Source organism: Nanorana parkeri, unplaced genomic scaffold (assembly GCF_000935625.1).
Source record: "Nanorana parkeri isolate BGI_ZX_2015 unplaced genomic scaffold, ASM93562v1 scaffold1692, whole genome shotgun sequence".
Lineage (NCBI taxonomy): Eukaryota > Metazoa > Chordata > Amphibia > Anura > Dicroglossidae > Nanorana > Nanorana parkeri.
This window is the reverse complement of record NW_017307960.1, coordinates 145,589-164,407: the sequence shown is the minus strand read 5'-3', so window position 1 is coordinate 164,407 and position 18,819 is coordinate 145,589. Positions and strand designations below refer to the sequence as shown.

The following is an 18,819-nucleotide window of genomic DNA, read 5'->3' as shown; positions in this document are numbered from 1 at the left end:
TTAATCTCCTCCCCCAGCATGCACCACTGGCCATTGTTTCACAGTGATTGACTGGAGAGGAATATCCACTCATAGCAATCCCTCATTGGTCGCTCTGCTCTGTGACCAGGGTACACCCAGCAGTACACCTAGCAGCAGACAGATGCAAACGATGACAGATAGTTTAGGGGAAACCAAATGAACTCAGACTACAAATCAGCATCAGACCATATAAAATCTGACAATGCTAAATTTAATAGCACTCTTTCCAGCAGGGTGCTATAGTCATAAAATAGCTTTAAAATATCGGAATGTGTATCTTGATTTTCAAGATACCATATGTTTCCATATTTTTAAATGCCTTAGAAGCAATCCCCCAAAAACACAAAAAAGTAGGGGCTCCCTCTTTACATCAACGTCCCCCCTTTAAATCAGGAACCCATTTTATATCAAAGTTCCCCCTTCACAACAGAATCCTTAGTCCCCCCCTTTAGTCATAGATGACTACAAATCACAGCTATACATTATACAGCAACGCCAAATGGCAACCAGCTATAGAGAACTACCAATCTCAGCAATACATTATACAGCAATGTAGAATAATGTGAAGCTTCAAACTCTGTGCTGCTCCGGGGTGCTGGCCTGATGTCTACAGCAGAGGGCTTTAGGTGGGCTGTGAAGGGTCTCAGGAGGGCCGTGCAGGGTCTCAGGAGTTTTTTTTCTATTTTTAATTTTATTTTATAAACTTTATTTTTTCAATTATATTATAATCTTCTGAACAACGGGAACAGACAGCAAAACAAACGTGACCCTTCCCTATGCTATCCAAAACTAAAAAAAATTTTGGCTGGAGTTACACTTAAAAAATGTACCAGTTCCGACTTACATACAAATTCAACTTAAATACAAACCTTCAGTCCCTATCTTGTATGTAACCCGGGGACTGTAGTCAGTAAAGTCATAATGAAACCATGACAACTGTTTTGCTCACTAATTTCATAGGATCAACATGACAGCAAGACAAGGAGCCTTTTAGGTAGTGAACAACAATGGCAGCCTACATCAGCCTTTCTCAACCAGTGTGCTGTGGCACCTTGGGGCGCCTTCTGGCTTCCTCAGTGGTGCCTCGAAATCTTCGGATGGTAGGTCTTTGATATGAAGGGTGATTGAGGACTCTGATGTGAAGCGGAGACTGAGGACTGGGATGTGAAGAGGGCTTCTGCAATGAAGAGAGGTACTCCTGATGTAAACGGCACTCTGATGTAAAAGTGGGGGCTCCGATGTGAACGGGGACTTTAATGTGAAGGGAAGAACCCCACTTTTTTTTGTATTTTTGCACGGGGGATCCAGCCTTAAAATCCATTACATTTTAGACTGGGATGCCTCAAGTTTTTTTAATACCTTTATAGAGTGCCACGACTGAATAAAAGTTGAGAAACGCTGGCCTACATATTTTAATTCTCACATTTGCTTTCCATTTGTAGACCCTGTTAGGCACTTGCTACGGGATTAGCGTCACTGAGGACGCAAGCACTAAGCATAAGCTGCACAGTACAAATAAGAAGGTGCTTATTTATTGCTTTCAAGGCAGCTCACGTTCTGCTGTTTAAATATCCAGTTATCCTCTAAGCCTAGTGGGACCTCTTTCCCTCTCTAAATGGGTCTTGTATAAAATTAGTGAAAAGTGTTATATGTCATTTCCTTGATAAACCCCATCTGTTGTCTTAAAATAAACTAGAATGAAAAGCACTGATGCAATCCTTTCAGGTTTTGTTAACTTAAAATCATTATTTTCTTTCATTAGCTCAGACATCTTATTACATTTGTCAGAAAGAAAGATATTATTTTTCATAAAGCATTATCATAATGACCCGATTTTTCCTGCAGCAAATGCAGCGTGCAGATGGATAAGATTAGGCCATATTCCAAATTAGCCTTGTCAACAGTGAAAGCATAAAATGGAATTGTGTATGCTCTCTAGGTGTTTACTGCTGCATACATGTTTGTTTGTGAAAGCATCTGTTTCATACATTGTGCCATTTGGAATAGATATCCAATAGCATATTACCAATTCACCACGGGCAAGTATGTTTTAGAAACTCAGTGATAATAGGACTGCAATGGCTTTTAGCTTCTACTATAACCACAACAATGTTGTTGATGGAGAGCAAAATAATACTAAAAGTAGCTTACATCACTTGCGCTAAGGTAAACTGATTATCTGTTCTGCTGGCACTAGCTAGCTTTAAACTGCTTAGTCTGTAATTGCTACAACAAGTTAGAAATATTTGTCCCTGTAATGTTTGTTAAAATATCTTGAATGCCTAGAGGTAGAAATGAAAAATATGAATACAATATGTATTTGTCTTTATCTTAGGGTTGGTGCCTAGTACTCTAAGCACTGCCGTAAGTAATTTAACAGGATCTAGACAAACAGCATCTATTATATATCATATTTCACAAAGCGTAGCGATAGAAGTGAGTCATATCATTTGCTTCTAAATACACTAATTTCAAAGGTTGCTAGGTAACTACACAGATGCCAGTGAAAAAAAGTGCAATCATTCTAAAGTTGAATTGTTATATTTTTTTATTTATTTATTGATGCACCGTGTTCCTCACCTGAATGGTAGGATGATTAGCGGTTAGCTTAATTTTGTCAGGGTGGCCCTATACAACCATATCTAATACTAAGACTGATGAGCGGTAAAATATCCCCTGTGCACCCTCGCTGCATGACCTTGCCACAATTTTTCTTTTCAACCAGGTGCAGAAAAACAATATGGATACAAATATTTTCCAACGGTTTAGCAAATCTTTGGATACAGTAATAAGTGGTTCACTGTGTACATATGTTGGAGTTAACCCTTACACAGCTCAGTACTAATGCTTGAAATGGCCACATTATTGGTCTTCAATTATTGGTAGGTGTATGGTCTCCCTCAATACCCATTAGCTTTAGGTACTGTATGAAAATGAGATACAGTAGATACACTTAAAGGCCAGTTCACACCATGGCTGTTGAGATGCATTTTTCTGCACACCACTGTGTTCTATGTGCCCTGTTCACATCATACATGTGCTGTTCTGTGCAAAAAACGCAGCTCAACAGACACGGTGCCAACAAGCCCTAAAAGCAGGGCCATCCTTATAATGAGGCAGAGTGAAGAGATGTGGCAGATATGTGCAGAGAGTGTTCCAGGTTGCTAAAAGCTCTTAGCAACCTGTGACGCTCTTTTCGGTTTCCTGCCCAGCTCCCTGATGTTGTTGGTTGCCAGGAGCTTAGCGGGGCACTCTGAACATCCACCTGACTCAAACCAACCCAAGCCCCCGGACGAACATTGACTGACAGCAGCCCCCTGACCCAACCTGGAACGACCATTCTCTGACAGCACCCCCTTTCTTTTTTTCCCCTTGGAACAACAATTCACTGACAGCACCCACTCCACCCTCCCACCTCAAATAATGGCAAATAGCGTTGGGGCAGCCCTGCCTAATGCTACCCATACATTGTTTTATTTGTTTTTTCATTTAGCCAGCTGGCTGAACACAAAAAACAGAACAGATTCCTCCATTAACACTACAAGCATTGATCGGGGTATACCAGCTGTTTCATTTGTATTGAGAGTGGCCGCCGCCCACTGCCAGAATACCTGACCAAACTCGACACCTCATTGGCTACCAGGTCTGTTTTTTCAAATATTTTCCTACTGGCTCCTTCAATCAGCTGAAAAACAGGCTGAAATTCTCATAATGTATGGCCAGCTTTAGGGCCGGTTCACACCACAAAGTCCGCATTCTAGTGGGTTCAGCATCTGGAATGCTGAACCCACTAGAAAAAAAAAAGCTTACTGCAGTAAAACTAAGGACAGAGCTGAAACCCTGAAATATTTCTTCAAGCCCTATCTGTGCTGTATGTGTTCTGTACTGTGTACAAAACACCTCTAGATATCTATTGGCATGGCTGCATTTGTAAGATGTGTCATTTTTTGTCAGTTTTACAAAAATGCATTAATCTAAATGTAATACTTTTCAAAGCTGAAGTTTAATCTGTTATATTTTGCATTCCTTGGTTCCTTCCTTCCCCCTCATCTACATTCAAATAAAATGTTTATGTAGCGCTCACCCCCTAAGGAGCCACTAGAATAGCTGGATATTTCTGTCCCCAAGCTGAAATGTACCGCCCAATAGGATCCACAGCACACCAACACACCTTAGAGAGTTTTGTTAACAATTTTACTGAAGAAATATTTATGCAGTGTTAAACCATACATAAGAAAAGTTCAATATTTGAATGAACAATGGTCAACAATATACATTTCGTATTCAAACACCCGACAGCTGAGGCTATTAGTATACTGAGCTTAGCTGTACAGAACTATTTTAGAGGCGGGCTTTGACCTCAAATAACTAGTTGCTTATGTCTCAATGAATCACCAACTTTCTACACTACTGGCCAGTAGCAATAGTTTAGGCTAGCCATCGTTGGGGCCCATGCTGTGTTGCTGAGATGAGTCGTAGAAATAACACACAATGGCTGGAGGCCTCTTACCACTTCCCGGGTCAGTCTTGCAGCTGTGATGTTTGTCAGCGAGAGACGGGCATCCCGTTTCCTTTAAGCCGACACCTTTATTCATCCTGCAGTCATCCGCGGCCCCTTTAAGATGTCTAAGATAAGTCTCTCTCTATCTAGAGGCTTCTCGGTCTGCCCACACTCGCTTGCAACCGGCTTGTACAAGGTCTCAGGCTCCTCACCTGTAGCCACACAGGTCTGCACACTAGGCTCGGTTCTCCCGGACTGAGGACGCCCAGCCACCTCCTCCTCTGAAAACACAGCCTCATGGGAATTGCAGTCCAAACTGGTTCCCACAGCATAGCTTATTCCCTGCTTTGCACAGCAACCCCCCACGAGTCTCTGCATCACATGCTGCACAAGGTCAGTTAACTATTTACAGCCAAAGCATTATTCTTTCTAGCATTTTTAAGGTTTAACTCCTGAATTTATTGTCACTTTAAATTGGAACTGCAACCTCTTATCCTTTACAGCCAAGCAAGGTGCCATCATAGCCTCTCTTTGGAATGTAGCTGCCATGGTACTGCAGCTATGACACCAGCCATTTGAAGGCTTGAATGTTCAGTTGAGAGCTGAAATAATCACAGTGGCGACCTTGACAGTTGGCATGCCTTAAAAGTAACTGTTGTGGGAGACATGAAATTGCTTGGTAAAGTTCCTCTATAAATTTTCAATGCGTTCAATTTAGAAAAGACCTCTATAGATAGACATAGACCAGCAAATCCTAAACAACAGTTAGATAACCATATCTAGCCTTTGGAAACACATGATGAACATTCAAATTACACCAGCAGCAAAATATGCTGATTATGAGGAGATATGTAAACACTATCTAACCTCACTGAATATTTTAAGATGCGACAGTAATGAAACAGAGTATCTCATTTATAATGATGGCACAAAGACTCGCAAATGTGTTGGCCATAGAAACCAAACACACTCCAGATATTGTATTTTAGAGTTAGAAAATTAAAGTATACAATAAGCTAAAGGCAAAAGTTTTATTTTTCTCATGGGAGATGAAACTCTGTCTTTATTGTATCTATTAAATATCTTGCATGATGTTGAAGTGAAGTATTGTGACAGTGTTTTAGAAAATACTATGCATTGTACATGAATGAGTGGCTGCTGCATACTGCAGTGTGGGAAACTATTACCTGGACATCTTAAAAACTAGGACAGTAACGAATTGAATTGATGATATCAACAACATTATTTTTCATTTATTAACTTGAACCATACATGACAGTAGGAATCTGAGACATTTTAAAACAAGAAGTTACTCTGATAATCTGGTGTGTTTCAAAAAGGATTATAATGGCAACATTCTTCATCTACTTTGGAAATATTTGCAATGACATTGGTTTAGATGGGTTCCTTAGTTTAGAAAATGGATAATTAATGGAATAATGATGCAAATGATGCATGTCTGCAAAGTGCAGACATGGACAATAACCACTTGGACCTGCTGGAAACATTATTTAGAAAGGTTAAAGTGACACTAAACTCAAAAGTCTAATCTTAACATGCATTAAGGTACCATAACTATTAACAAAAATGTATCTTATTTGTGTATTACTCGGCTGTGGATCCTCAAATGATCTCTGAATCCATGCTGACACTGTCCTTCCTTCTGGAGGGTGGCTACCTTTGTTTACCATGGTCCCTGTGTGTGTTAGATATTTTTCAAGCCATACTATAGTTAGAAATAAACCATAAGAATTTTCATAAAGCGACACTAAACTCGGGAATTAAGTCTAAAGGTGCCCATACACTGCTCGATTCTCATACGAGAATCTCAGGAAATCCTGCGATCGTACGAGAATCGAGCAGTGTGAACGAAGACGTGCGACCGTTTCTACTGTACGGTCACACGTCTTTTGTCGAACCAGCATGCTCGAAAACCAGCCGAGAATCGTACAATTGTCGGCGGGTTTCTAGCCTTGCTCGTTCCACTCAGCTGTAGATCATCAAATCATCTCTGAATTCATACTGACACTGTGCTTCCTTCTGTAAGGTGGCTATATTCGTTCCCCATGGTCCCTGTGTGTGTTGTAAAGTCGCCACCGCCCCAAGCTTCACTGCTGTGATGGTCTACAATCTCATGTTTAGTTTACTAATTTGTATTGAGTGCCGTACCCCCCTGCTCATGAGTGCCCACAGCTCATTTAATATATTGCCGAAACGTCAATATATTAAATGAAAATCATTCCCTGGTGGTCCAGTGGAGAATCAGTATGACCTGCATCTCTTGCTGATGCAGATCATACTGATCGATCCCTTGTGGTGCTGCCGCTGATTGGCAGTGATCAATTAGTATGGTCTGCATCAGCCTGAGATGCAGATCACACTGATCCTCCACTCGACCATTAGGATAATCCAAGTGCCACACTGGACCCCAGGAATGCAGCCCCCCTTCCTACAAAACAGGTAAGCAGGAGAGGGGGACATTTTTTAATTAACAATTGTTATTAGTTGTGTGTGTGTTTTTATTGTGTGTTTTTTTTAATGTGTGTGTGATTTCATTCCGTGTGTGTTTTTTTTTAACCACTTCCTGCGGGTAAACATAAATGTACGTCCTCCGCTGGAAGTGGTTATACCAAGAAAACGGCTGCTCCTGCACACCACTTGCAGTGCGTTCCGGCCGGAACGCACTGCATCGGATTGCGGCCGACTCACTTTTTGGCCAGGCAGGAGGGGGCCTGGCGAGCCATTGAAGGGAATGGCGCCGTAGCCACGCACTCCGGCCGCAATGCGATCGCCCACACGGGATCGCAAGGCACATTGTGCCTGCAGTGCGTTTGGGTGCGGTGCTGCAAGAACTATTTTGATCGCACTGCACCCGAACACACGGCAGGCACAATGTGCCGTGCGATCACATGCCGGCGATCGTATTGCAGCCGGAGGACGTGGCTATGGCGCTATTTACTTCAATGGCCCACTGTGCCCCCTCCAGCCTGGCCAAAAAGTGAGCTGGCCGCAATGCGGGCAGTGCGTTCTGGCCAGAATCGGACCAGAACGCACTGCTTATGGTGTGAACTAACCCTAAGCCCTGCGTCCAGTAGACATGTGCGATTTGTTTTGGAAAAATTAGTTTTCCGCACGAAATTCGTTAGCGGTAGTCTGTACGCATTTTCGTTTATGGACGAATTTTCATTGCAGCAAAGTGACAATTAAAAAAAAAAAATGATGTCACTTTGCTGCAATGAAACGAACGATACCAACATGAAACGGAAATGAACATTCGTACAGACTACCGCTAACTAATTTTCTCCAAATCCCGAAAAACGAAAAATCCGAATCAAAACAAGATGAAACTAAACGTTTTTTTTGCCGGTGCACATGTCTACTGTCCAGCGGGTGACGAAGCCCTGCGGCCAGCAGGTAATGTGACTGTGGGGGGATATTAGAGTTATGGGCGTGTATGGCGCCCCGAAGTTTGGGTTAACTGCCCTGCTCAGACCCTGCACACTGTGTGCTGAAATTTCTTTAAATTAGAGAAATTGATTATATTAGGGAATATAACACTGTAATGTTCCCTAGTATAATCTATTTCTCTATCCCAGTCTTGGATAATATTTTCCATTTACTGTGACACATTCAGGGGTGCCGAATTTGTATCACCCGACGCCCGGGACATGCAGTTCCAGACACCATGCAGGTGGTTTCTTCTCCCGGTTCAGCTCAGCTGTGGGCAGGCAGCCGGGTTAAAGTTTTTTTTTACATTTCTTTACTGACTTGAGCAGCGAGGAACGGAGCATCAGGCAATTGCCGACAACCCTCAGATGTCCCCCACATACTGTTTATTTAATAGAAAAAAAGGCATCAAAATCAGGATTTATTTTTTTTGGGGGGGGGGGCTTAATTCATATATAGCAATATGAGAGATGCCGTTGCTGGCTTGTTTTTGAAGGTGCATGTTCTGGAGCTGTAATCTTTATCCTTGTGTGACTACTTAGTGAGTCACTGACATTTAACATACATGTAAATGCATTTCAGATGTCCTGACACCTGATACACACCAGCCTGTCTCAAGTGAGAGACTCATGAAGTAGACAACCTCTGAGCATGAACCGAAAACAAGTCAGCAATTGCAGCTCCCATATTTCTTGATAGAGAGAGATTCTATTTGAGCAATATGCAAAGTTCAGAATTCATAGGTACCAATCCCAAGTCATATTTAGTATACAGAAATCTTACAGGTTGATACGGGTATTTTTGTACAATCTTGCAACTTTTTTTACCAATAAATCAGTTTATTGAATTTATTTTATTGATATTTAAAACTTAACACCAGCCTCACCTTTTTACCCATACTTCTCAGTTTACCGAAGACTTGCATCTCCACAGTATAACCCTTTAAAGCTGCAGCACCTATCTTGTGGCCACCTTAATGTCTGTGTGAAAGGCCTCTATCATTTATCAGTTATCTTTTTTCCTGACCTTGGCTCTCATTGCTCCCCCCTCACAGCTATTAGTTTTCTCTGTCATCAATCATTTTGCTCTTAAGCATTATATGAAAGATTGCATGTCTGGCATCCCTTTACATGTAAACACTCAGGCAACCAATCAGCAGAGCACAGCACCCACTGCCCAGCAGGGATGATCAGGCACATCTAAAGGCATTCCTGGGATGTGCTCTTCAATATAATGCTTTTGAAAAAGATCAGAGGCTGTGACATTTACAGAAGACTGCCAACCTCTCTATTCAAAGAGCAGCGGACAGACATGGTGATGATATCACTGGTTCTCAAAAAGTCTGCTTGATTTGCAAGGGGCTCATAGAATCCTGCATGAAGTGCACAAAACTAAATTTTGGTAATTTTCAAGGCTAATAGGCAAGGTATTGTCAAAAAGGGGCATTATGAACTAGACAGTGCCAAGGGAGAAATTTAACAAAACAATAACATTTAAAATTACTGAACTTTGTGAAGAGGGTCCTTTTAATGCGACTTTAATGGCAACATGGAAAAAAACTCTAATCCTTTGAATTACATGTTTGGTATATGTGGTGTTACAAAACAATACAATTTTCATGGACAGTGTCAGCAACACTGTATTCTGGCACCACATATTTTGTATCAGTAACTGTTTTTTTAACTTTTACATTCAGCTTGGCCTAAATAGAGCAGCAGCACCCCCAAAATAAGTTGTTTTAGCTGCGACACCCGTTTTAGTTTTATCCAGTAGTAATAGGCCTGAATTGAACCGTAGATTTAGCAGCCACAACAGATCTAAAAGCAGTGGCGTCACAAGGGGGTACGGGGGGTGTGGCCCGCACTCGGGTGACACCATTGGAGGGGTGACACCAAAATGACTCAGAGTCATTTTGGTGTCAACCCCCTCTGAAAAGTCGGGCGCTTGGTCATGGACCGAACGCCCGACAGTATCACGAGAGAGGAGGGGACCCGGCAGCATACCTTTTCCCGCCGGGTGACTGTCCCCTCCTCTCTCTGACGGCGTCCATCACCAAGATGGCCGCCGGCAGGTATCAGAATACTGCCGCGCGATGACGTCATCGCGCATGCGCAGTGACGTCTCGGCGGGGTGACACTCGGTTACCGCTCTGGGTGTCACCCAGCCTCGGGACGCCCCTGTCTAAAAGCTAAAGGAAAGTTTACTCTTAAAACAAATAATGCCAATTCCAATAAACTTTGTAGAAATTGGCAAATGGTACAACAAATTAATAGTATAGTTTGTGAGCTTCTTTTTTGTAGTGGCACACTGCATTCTCAAAACAGAGTGCAGAATAAACACAACTCCACATTCTCCGAATCCCCTCCCATCCATGTATCCCCAATATTCCCCAAATATTCAATAAATAGACTTCATCTATGTTTTTGGTATACATTGGCTAGCATCAGGAGAGTATGCAGGTGCGTAAATAGGTAGCAAATAGGAGAGGGTGGGTTTTATCTTGCATTAAAAAATAGAGTGTATTATCTAAAAAACAATAACCACAACTATGGTTCAATGGCTGGACAGTATGTAAGCAGCTTGGTTAGGCTGCAATTTAACAGGTAGAGATGATATCTTTGAATAAACATTAGAGTTTATTATTTGAAAGATATTGACTAGGGATGCGTAAAATGGAATTTTGAGACTAAAACCAAAACCAAACATAAAACATTCATCAGGCCGAAAACCGAGAATGACAGGTTTTTTTTCAACCTTTAAAAAATATATATATATATTATTTTTTTATTATTTTATTTTTTACTTTACTGCTGGGTGCTCTGGGGAAATATCAGGGGTCCACTTTTTGGTATGCCTTCCATCAGTATGTGACATAGCTGGGGCCTGGTGATTGGTTGCTTAAGCCTGGAGTACTGCACTGTGGGAAGACAGATGGCACATAGCATGCTTCCCTATACCTAGAGGTATAGGAATTTTTAAAGACCAACAGCAAGGATCTATGAGGTGGGACAGCAGAGTCAATGGTAAATATAGGCACTGGAGGGTGCCTAGCACAGGATGGATGGTTTTTGAGATGTAATTTAAGTTGTCACTTTAATTTTTTCACAAACCATCCATCCCTTGCTAGGCACCCTCCAGTGCCTATATTTACCATTGCCGCTGCTGTCTCACCTCATAGATCCCCGCTGTTTGTTTTGAGAAATCAACTCGTTATGGACGATTTCATGTCCCATGCATTATGTACAATAGACTAATCCTGCAAATACCAAATATTGTCAGCCTGATATTCTCACTCTGCCCTGTTCTTTGTGTCAGACATATTTTAAAAGATTCACTGAGATGAAAGGAAGCTGTGCAGGCAATTAAGAATTCATATGTTGCAGTAACTACTTTTGTGACATATGTTTAAATGGATTTGCCTGTGGGGAAATCTTGAAAGCATTATTTATCATTATGTCTTTTTTAATTTGGATGACATACTCTTACAGAAATATACTAAACTAAGCCCAAGGTAAAATAAGCTGTTGGCTGTGCCCAATGAAAGAGCCCAGCTGCTGAAGGTTCTGTGAAAATGATGTACAGCTTTTTGCCAAAGGAAAGAAAGTAACAAGCATTGCACTTTATAATACATACAAGGCTTGCAGACAGAGTGAGAAAGCATCTACAACCTTGCTCTCCTTTCAGGTTTAAAGTCACCATTACACCCTTGAGACCAAAAACATTCCATAGACTGCAACCTATCAACTAAGCAGATAATACTACTTAGTCCATACCCCTGTTTTTTTCCTCTTCACAACAGTAACTGCCATTGGAAGACAATAGATTTGGGTTGTGAATCTCCACTTTTCCAATGACAGCTACTGTTGTGAAGAGGAAAAAAAACCAGTGGGATGAACTGAGTAGTATTATCTGCTTAATTGATAGGTTGCAGTCTATGGAATGTTGTTGGTCTCAAGGGTGTAATGGTGACTTTAAACCAGAAAGTAGAGCAAGCTTGTAGATGCCTTCTCACTCTGTCTGCAAGCCTTGTATGTGTAGTAAGATCAGCTGTCAAAATTGGTATCTGTGAAACCATAGTAAATTGCTTCTTGGATGAATGCTCAGGTATCATCAAGAGTGCCCTAGGAACCCCAGAACCCAGCTTTCTGAAATGTAAATACTGAATTCAACTAGTAGGTTGGGACTTGGCCCTGCCCTCTTTAAGGCTCACTATTAGGCCCCTTTTACATAGTCATTCCGATTAGGTCCACCTCTCAGTTTTTCAGGCGGACCTGATCAGAAGCCCGATATTAGTGTATGGACAGCCGAATCTAAATGGATATGTGTCTGTTTGCATCCTGTAATGTCTTGTTTGGCCACAATGACCAATAGGAAGCCTCAGGGAGCAAGTAGGGTGAAGCCAAGCTCAGCTTTTACAGAAAAAATCCAAAATCTGCATGTATTATCCACTATTTAGCTGTGAATCTAGTGTTTGTTTTGACACACATTTTTCCCTGTAAGTATCCTCTGCTGCTGCATATTTATGCATACCATATCATATACTCAGTTTAAATTGTTCAGGTTTGTGACAGGTTTAACTCTTTTTGTATTTGTATACTTATTTTCTGACATGATCTATTTTTATGTGTGAAATCATCATGTTCATAGCTTTTGTCATAAAGTTATAGTTCTGTTCCTTCAATATTTCATCAGAGCATTCTATAGGGAAGATTTCTGTCAACTAGGTGATTTCTATACAAAAAGTAACCCAAAAGTATAAGTTATTTAAAATGATGTATTCAAATGTCCCTAATATATAAGACAAACATTAGATAAAAATGGCTCTGAACGTGGTTTAGCTGCCGTTCTCTAGCTCCTGGGATTTTTAACATTGTTGGTTAATACCTGGCTGGTGCGGTATCTGTCCTTCCTACATGCAGATAGGACAAGATGTCTGCTATTACTTTGTTTAGCTTGAAAAGCCTCTGCACATCTCTTCAAGCAGAACTTCACCTTGAAAGTAAGTCATGTCAGGACAGCCAATCAAGGGGACCAAAGATGGCAAACTCAGAAGAGGACTGGGATAAAATGTTGGTGTCGGTGAGGGAGCTCATGCATGTTGCAATGCTTGAAGGTAGGTGAATATAGCTGAGCTTATTTCCACTATAAAGGATTTTACCTTTGCTACTGGGGTTTCACTTTCCTTACATCTGGGATAGGACCCAGCAGCTGGCATTTCCCTGCCCATTAAAGTGATATTAAACCTTTTTTATTTTTTTCCATTTTAGATTGCATTTATGCTGAATTTTTTTATTTTTTTATTCTTTAGTTCCTTGTTCTTTAGTGGGTCTCTGCATTGCTCTCCCTCCGGCCCCCTGCATGGGTGCCTCCATCAGCTAAGCAGCTGCTGTGGAGGCACTCATACGTGTGTGTGCCCGACTGTGGCCGCACACAGCTACTGCGGGCAAAGACACACGCAGCCCTGCTGCAGGCCACGCCCCTCCTCTCCATCCAACAGTAAGGTGTCTACATTTGTATTGGTCTGACCCACTGAGAGAAGGGAAAAGGTCTAACTAGTCTAACTAGTTTCACTTTTTTACTACAGCTACATTACACTAGCCATAATTTGCCAATGAGAGTGCTGTAACTGTTGTTAAAGTATTACTAAAGGCTGGGCATTTTTTACCTTAATGCATTCTCTGCAGTAATGTAAAAAACTCCCAGTACCTTTTGCTTGTCACCGCCGCTGGTCCCCGAAAGCGATCCTCCGTTCCGAACTTCCTGGTTGTGGGGGAGGATAGTGAGGGCAGAGGAGCTAAAGTGAACAAGTGAATTTTTACAAAATGTATTAATCAATGAACTCTTTGGAATTTGGCCATAACCTTGTTATGGAGATGGTAGTTTGGTTGTTCAAGGCTATCATCCCTGGATTACAGATATATGGACTGTTATACAAATTGTTGGAATAGAGATCTGAAAAATATATCATTTAACTTCATAGGAATGATTAGGACAGTTATTTGGCTTCATTGCGTTCCGGCTGCCCCCCTCGCCCCCTCGATGTTCCTGTCTCCTGGTTGGTTGGGGAGACCCCCTGCAGATTGATATCCAATCACCGGCAAAAGAGTCATTGAGATGGTATTTATTGTACTTTGAATATGTACGGTTAATTGATATCAATGATCTTGATATATTGATTATCATGTAGACATTTACTTTCATACTCATACAAACACTATAGGTTAACCTCTCCAAATCTTCCTGATGAAGCTTCGGCGAAACGCGTTGAAGACTGAAGCAAGCACAGAATCATGGCTAGAACAATTATGTACAATTATTTAATAAGACATGAATACAATGAGAGCAATGACCAATATATGAATTGATAATCATGGTTTCTGTGTGGGCTCCAGGGAGGTTATTTATGTTGCATACATCTATTTATGATTTCTATCTGGATGAATTTTAATATATATCTATATGTATTGACATTATGAATTGAGTGTATTAAAAATGAAATTTTATTATATTTATGAATCAACTGACCTTATTTCTGGATCAATTCGCCGATATTTTTCAGAGGTCACCTATAAAGCCCCTTTCTTTCTCTCTCTTTTTTTTATATAAATTCTATAATAGATTTATGATTGGTGGCTGTAGGTCCTTCCTGACAGACGCAAAAGATTAATGGAACGCATGATTCCAATTTTGATCACCTGGGATGTATCCAGTGGAGAAGGGGCATACAGTCTCTCAAATGAGTTTTATGGTTATAGAGTAGACCTTATTCCCAAATGGAGAAGAAGAAGTAATAGTGAATTGTTAAAAAAGAGAGAGGTAAAATGTACCTGTGACCTGAATACATTATACCAACAGCTTTAAATGTAGATTTCAATTTACATGTATTTTATTATATACAGTTTATAGGTGTGATCAACATTGTGCATTTTGTTTCACAGGTAAACAATATGACTTGGACCCTGTTTGAGAGTAAACCTCCTATTGTTGTTCCTTAGAAATTACAAAAGATATGATGCATGCTAAGAGTTAATGTTTGAAATAAATAGGAACCTAACTGTCCCATGCCTTGGTATGAGCCCGAAGAGATGAGGGAGGCCTCCCCTTGCAGCTGTTGTCTGAGCACCCCTGAGGCTAGGTTCACCCCATTTTCTGCACCAGATCTGGAACACAGTGCATTGCATTTTTGCCGCGTTTATACAGCGATTTTGCTGCGTTTGAATTTTTTTTTTTTTAGCTTAAAATGGTCTTACAGGTGTGTTCCAGTGCGTTCCATGCGTTTTTGATGCTTTCCAGTGCATTCCAGACCAGACAAATTAGGACAAGCAGTATTTTTCTGGGATGGACTATGCTGGTGGGAACAGAGGCCAGAAATAGCATATGAATACATTGGGATGCATTTTGGGTCCAGAAAAAGTCTGGTCTGGTCTGAAGGTAATCTGGATGTAGTGTGAATGGGCCTTGAAGGTGGAACAGAAGGTGTAGGGACAGAGTTCCTGTAGCTGATGTGGATGCTGATGACACCAGGGCTGATGACATTGAAGACTGGATACTGGAGGTTACCAGAGAATCTGACCATCAGGAGAGGATGCCGACAGTGAATAGGACAGGATGTTGCCCTTGTCAGAAGCGGAGTCCAGAGACAGGCATGCCCGGATTTCCCACAAGGCCACCGAGGCCCGGCCTCGGGGCGGCAGAGCGCAGAGGGGCGGCAGCTCAGGGGGGGCGTACTGTGGAACCTGGCCTTGGGGCGGCAGGGTGAGTAAATCCAGCCCTGGGGACAGGTTGGGTCAGTAACTTGCGGACCGGATGGTTTAGAAAGCAAAAGAATGGTCAGAAGACAAGCCGGGGTCACAGAGGCAGGCAGCAAACAGCAGAGTCAGAAGTCAAACACAGATTTCAGGAACAGTATCAGATAAAATGCAGAGTACTAGCTGAAGATCTCTCAGCAATGTGTAGTTGCAGTGTGCATCCTTAAATAGCCAATTGGCGTCATGGCCTAGAATGGATGTGTACATGCTGTGTGCGCGCAAGTATGCGCCTACGTCTGGGTACAGACGCACGGCTATGCGCAAGCTCGCCGACCGGCCAGTGCACACGTGCACAGAACCTGTACTATGTGTACCAGCTGGATCTTCCTGACACTTACCCACCAATTTAGTGTCTCCCAAAACAGTTATTTTCAAGGCATGCCAACTCTCATGGCTGCCACTGTGCTTAGTTCAGCTCTCAACTAAACTTTCAAACCCACAAATGGCTGGTGTCGTGTCTGCTCATATGTGCATCACTATGGCAACTGCAATTATAATAGAGGCAAAGATGGCACCTCCCTTGGCTGTAAGAGAAAGGAGGTTGTAGTTCCGCTTTAAGATGTAATTTAACTGTGTTTTTTATGTCAATCTGTATGAAATAATACTATATGGATACGTACTTAATGGCTTGAGGAAGTGTTCAGTGAGGTGATCTGAAACTGTTGCCTTTTGTAATACTGTAATAATATTTCTATTTTGATATAAAGAAGATTGAGTGCTAAAAAAAAGTGGTGGAGTAATTATATTTGAGAAATTTGGGACCTATCATGACATACAGACATGTCCACAGGAGTGTCCATGGGGTCACATGTTGAGCCCACTACTTCCCTCATATCATCTAATAGAGACACTTGTTATTGTGACAAATAAGAAGGTGTTTACCATCACTTTGGGAAGATTTTTCTCTCACTTCCTGTTGTACTTCCAGAACTGGAATTGAAGGAAAATGTCCCCAATAATTTAAACCTTTTCATACTCTATTCACGCCAAACAAGTTTTGGATAGATTATTATGCTTACCTCCGCATTGGGTGGTGCCATGGATCTTAACTCTGTTTAAGTGCTATTCTTCACATCCAACAAACTATAGATACATGTGCAGACCCCTCGGTCAGTACAAGGCACGGTAGTGAGATGCCGGGACTTGGAACCACAGGGCACAGAGTGGAATCAGCCATCCAACACACCCGGAAACGTGTCTGATGCCAAAGAATTCTTCAGCAGTATCTCTTCAAGGCAGTATTTCTATGACGGGCATGAGAACAGCTATTAACCACTAGCTGTCCGCCCGTTGTGAAAAAACGGACGGACGGCAGACTCACATGGGTGGGTTTGCCGTAATTAGACAGCTTTTTTTTCTGATCGTGCGCGCACGGGTAGAAACAAACCGTCCGTTCTTCACAGCCGCTACCGGCTGTTTGACATACAAACGATCGGCGGCTCTATAGCCACCAATCGCTTGTATGTTGTGGCTGCTCGCCCCCCCTCCCCTTTCTGCAGTGCCGCCGCCCCCCCTCCTGACTCCTCACCTTCAATCCCGGGCTCCGCTACCCCATCTGTGGCCCGGGACCGGCTCGGGAGGGTGTCAGGAGGTAAGATGGGAGGGAGATCAGCATCTTCCTCTTTGTTGATCCCCTCCGTACTGTGAATATAGCCGCCAATCGCTTGTATGTTGTGGCTACTCGACCCCCCTCCCCTTTCTGCAGTGCCGCCGCCCCCCCTCCTGACTCCTCACCTTCAATCCCGGGATCCGCTACCCAATCTGTGGCCCGGGACCGGCTCGGGAGGGTGTCAGGAGGTAAGATGGGAGGGAGATCAGCATCTTCCTCCTTGCTGATCCCCTCCGTACTGTGAATGCTGAGGTGATAATACATAATCACTTCTGCATTCACCTGCCAGTCATCTGGCTGCTATAGGCAGAGAGAAGAAGCTGATAAAGCAGATCTCTGCTTCATCAGCTTCTTTGGTGGTTCCCAGTTGACATTAGGGGTCTTAGAGACCCTTAATGTCTCCATAAAGAGGACTTGTCAGTGTACCTTTGCTATTATATAGGGGGATTGTTATCCCCCTATGTGATAGCAATAACAATAAGTATAAAAAAAAATAAAAGTCACATATAAAAAAAGTTTAAAAAACAAACAAACAAAGTTTTTGAAGTCCCCCACCCCCACGTTTATGCACTGTACAGGATACCAGAAGATGGGTCCTGGGAGAGGTGTATATTTCCCTTTGTTCGGGTTGTGGTCCCTTTAAGGGACAGAAATTGGTTAACACCTGCTGCAGGAAGTGTGTTCAAAAGGATAGGAAGCTAGAGACAGAGAGAGGGAGAGAGAAGCCCTGATTAATGTTTGCAGACAAGGCTGTGGAGCAGATGGAAGTACTGGTGCTGTGAAGCAGACAAACTTTACTGGGAGCCTGTGGGCTGAGAGAGAAACTCTAAAGTTAAGAGTGTGATAACCTTGTGGACTGAAACCCTCCAAGCTGGTGAGGCAGCTATTCTTTTCTGTGCTGAAGGAAGCAAACGGTACAGTTTATTATTTATATGCTGAAGGAAACAATCTTTTAAGTTGTTTTGCTGTACTGAAGGAAATGACTTTTTATTGTTGCTGCTGTGGAAAATAAAGGCAGTTTGTCTGATAAAGCCTGTGTCCTGCGGTCCAGCTAATTCCCCAAACATCACAGCACATACGCGTTCGATGCGCCAGCGCGCAAAAAACATGTTACATACAGGGAGGCCGGGCCTCAGTGGCCTTGTGGGAAATCCGGGCCTGGTTACATATTGCTGCGAACGTCGGAGTGAGCACAATCATTTTAGGGCCATCAATCACTGGTAACACTAAACTGATGAGCGGTGAAAGCTTTTAAAGGAGAACTATGACGTGAGTGCTTTTCACTCACCTCATAGTTCTAGCCGACCTGTGACAATGAGACTGTCACAGGTCGGCTCAGTAGATCGGGAGGTGAGCGAACACATACCGGCGTTCGCTCACCTCTCGATCCTGTCACGGCTCTCTGCCGTGACAGGGGAGGGGCTGGATTCCCC

The 18,819-nt window shown here is 42.4% G+C and overlaps 1 protein-coding gene across 1 annotated transcript in view; it reads left to right on the top strand.

Moving 5' to 3' along the window:
• Positions 1 to 14,936, top strand: part of GPR149 (G protein-coupled receptor 149) — a 59,208-nt gene extending 44,272 nt beyond the window's left edge. Inside the window, exons 6-7 of the mRNA XM_018571176.1 lie at positions 12,954 to 13,082; positions 14,908 to 14,936. Of these exons, the coding sequence (XP_018426678.1) occupies positions 12,954 to 13,082; positions 14,908 to 14,936 (158 nt within the window). The remainder of the gene's footprint in view (positions 1 to 12,953; positions 13,083 to 14,907) is intronic.
• Positions 14,937 to 18,819: the final 3,883 nt, after the last annotated feature.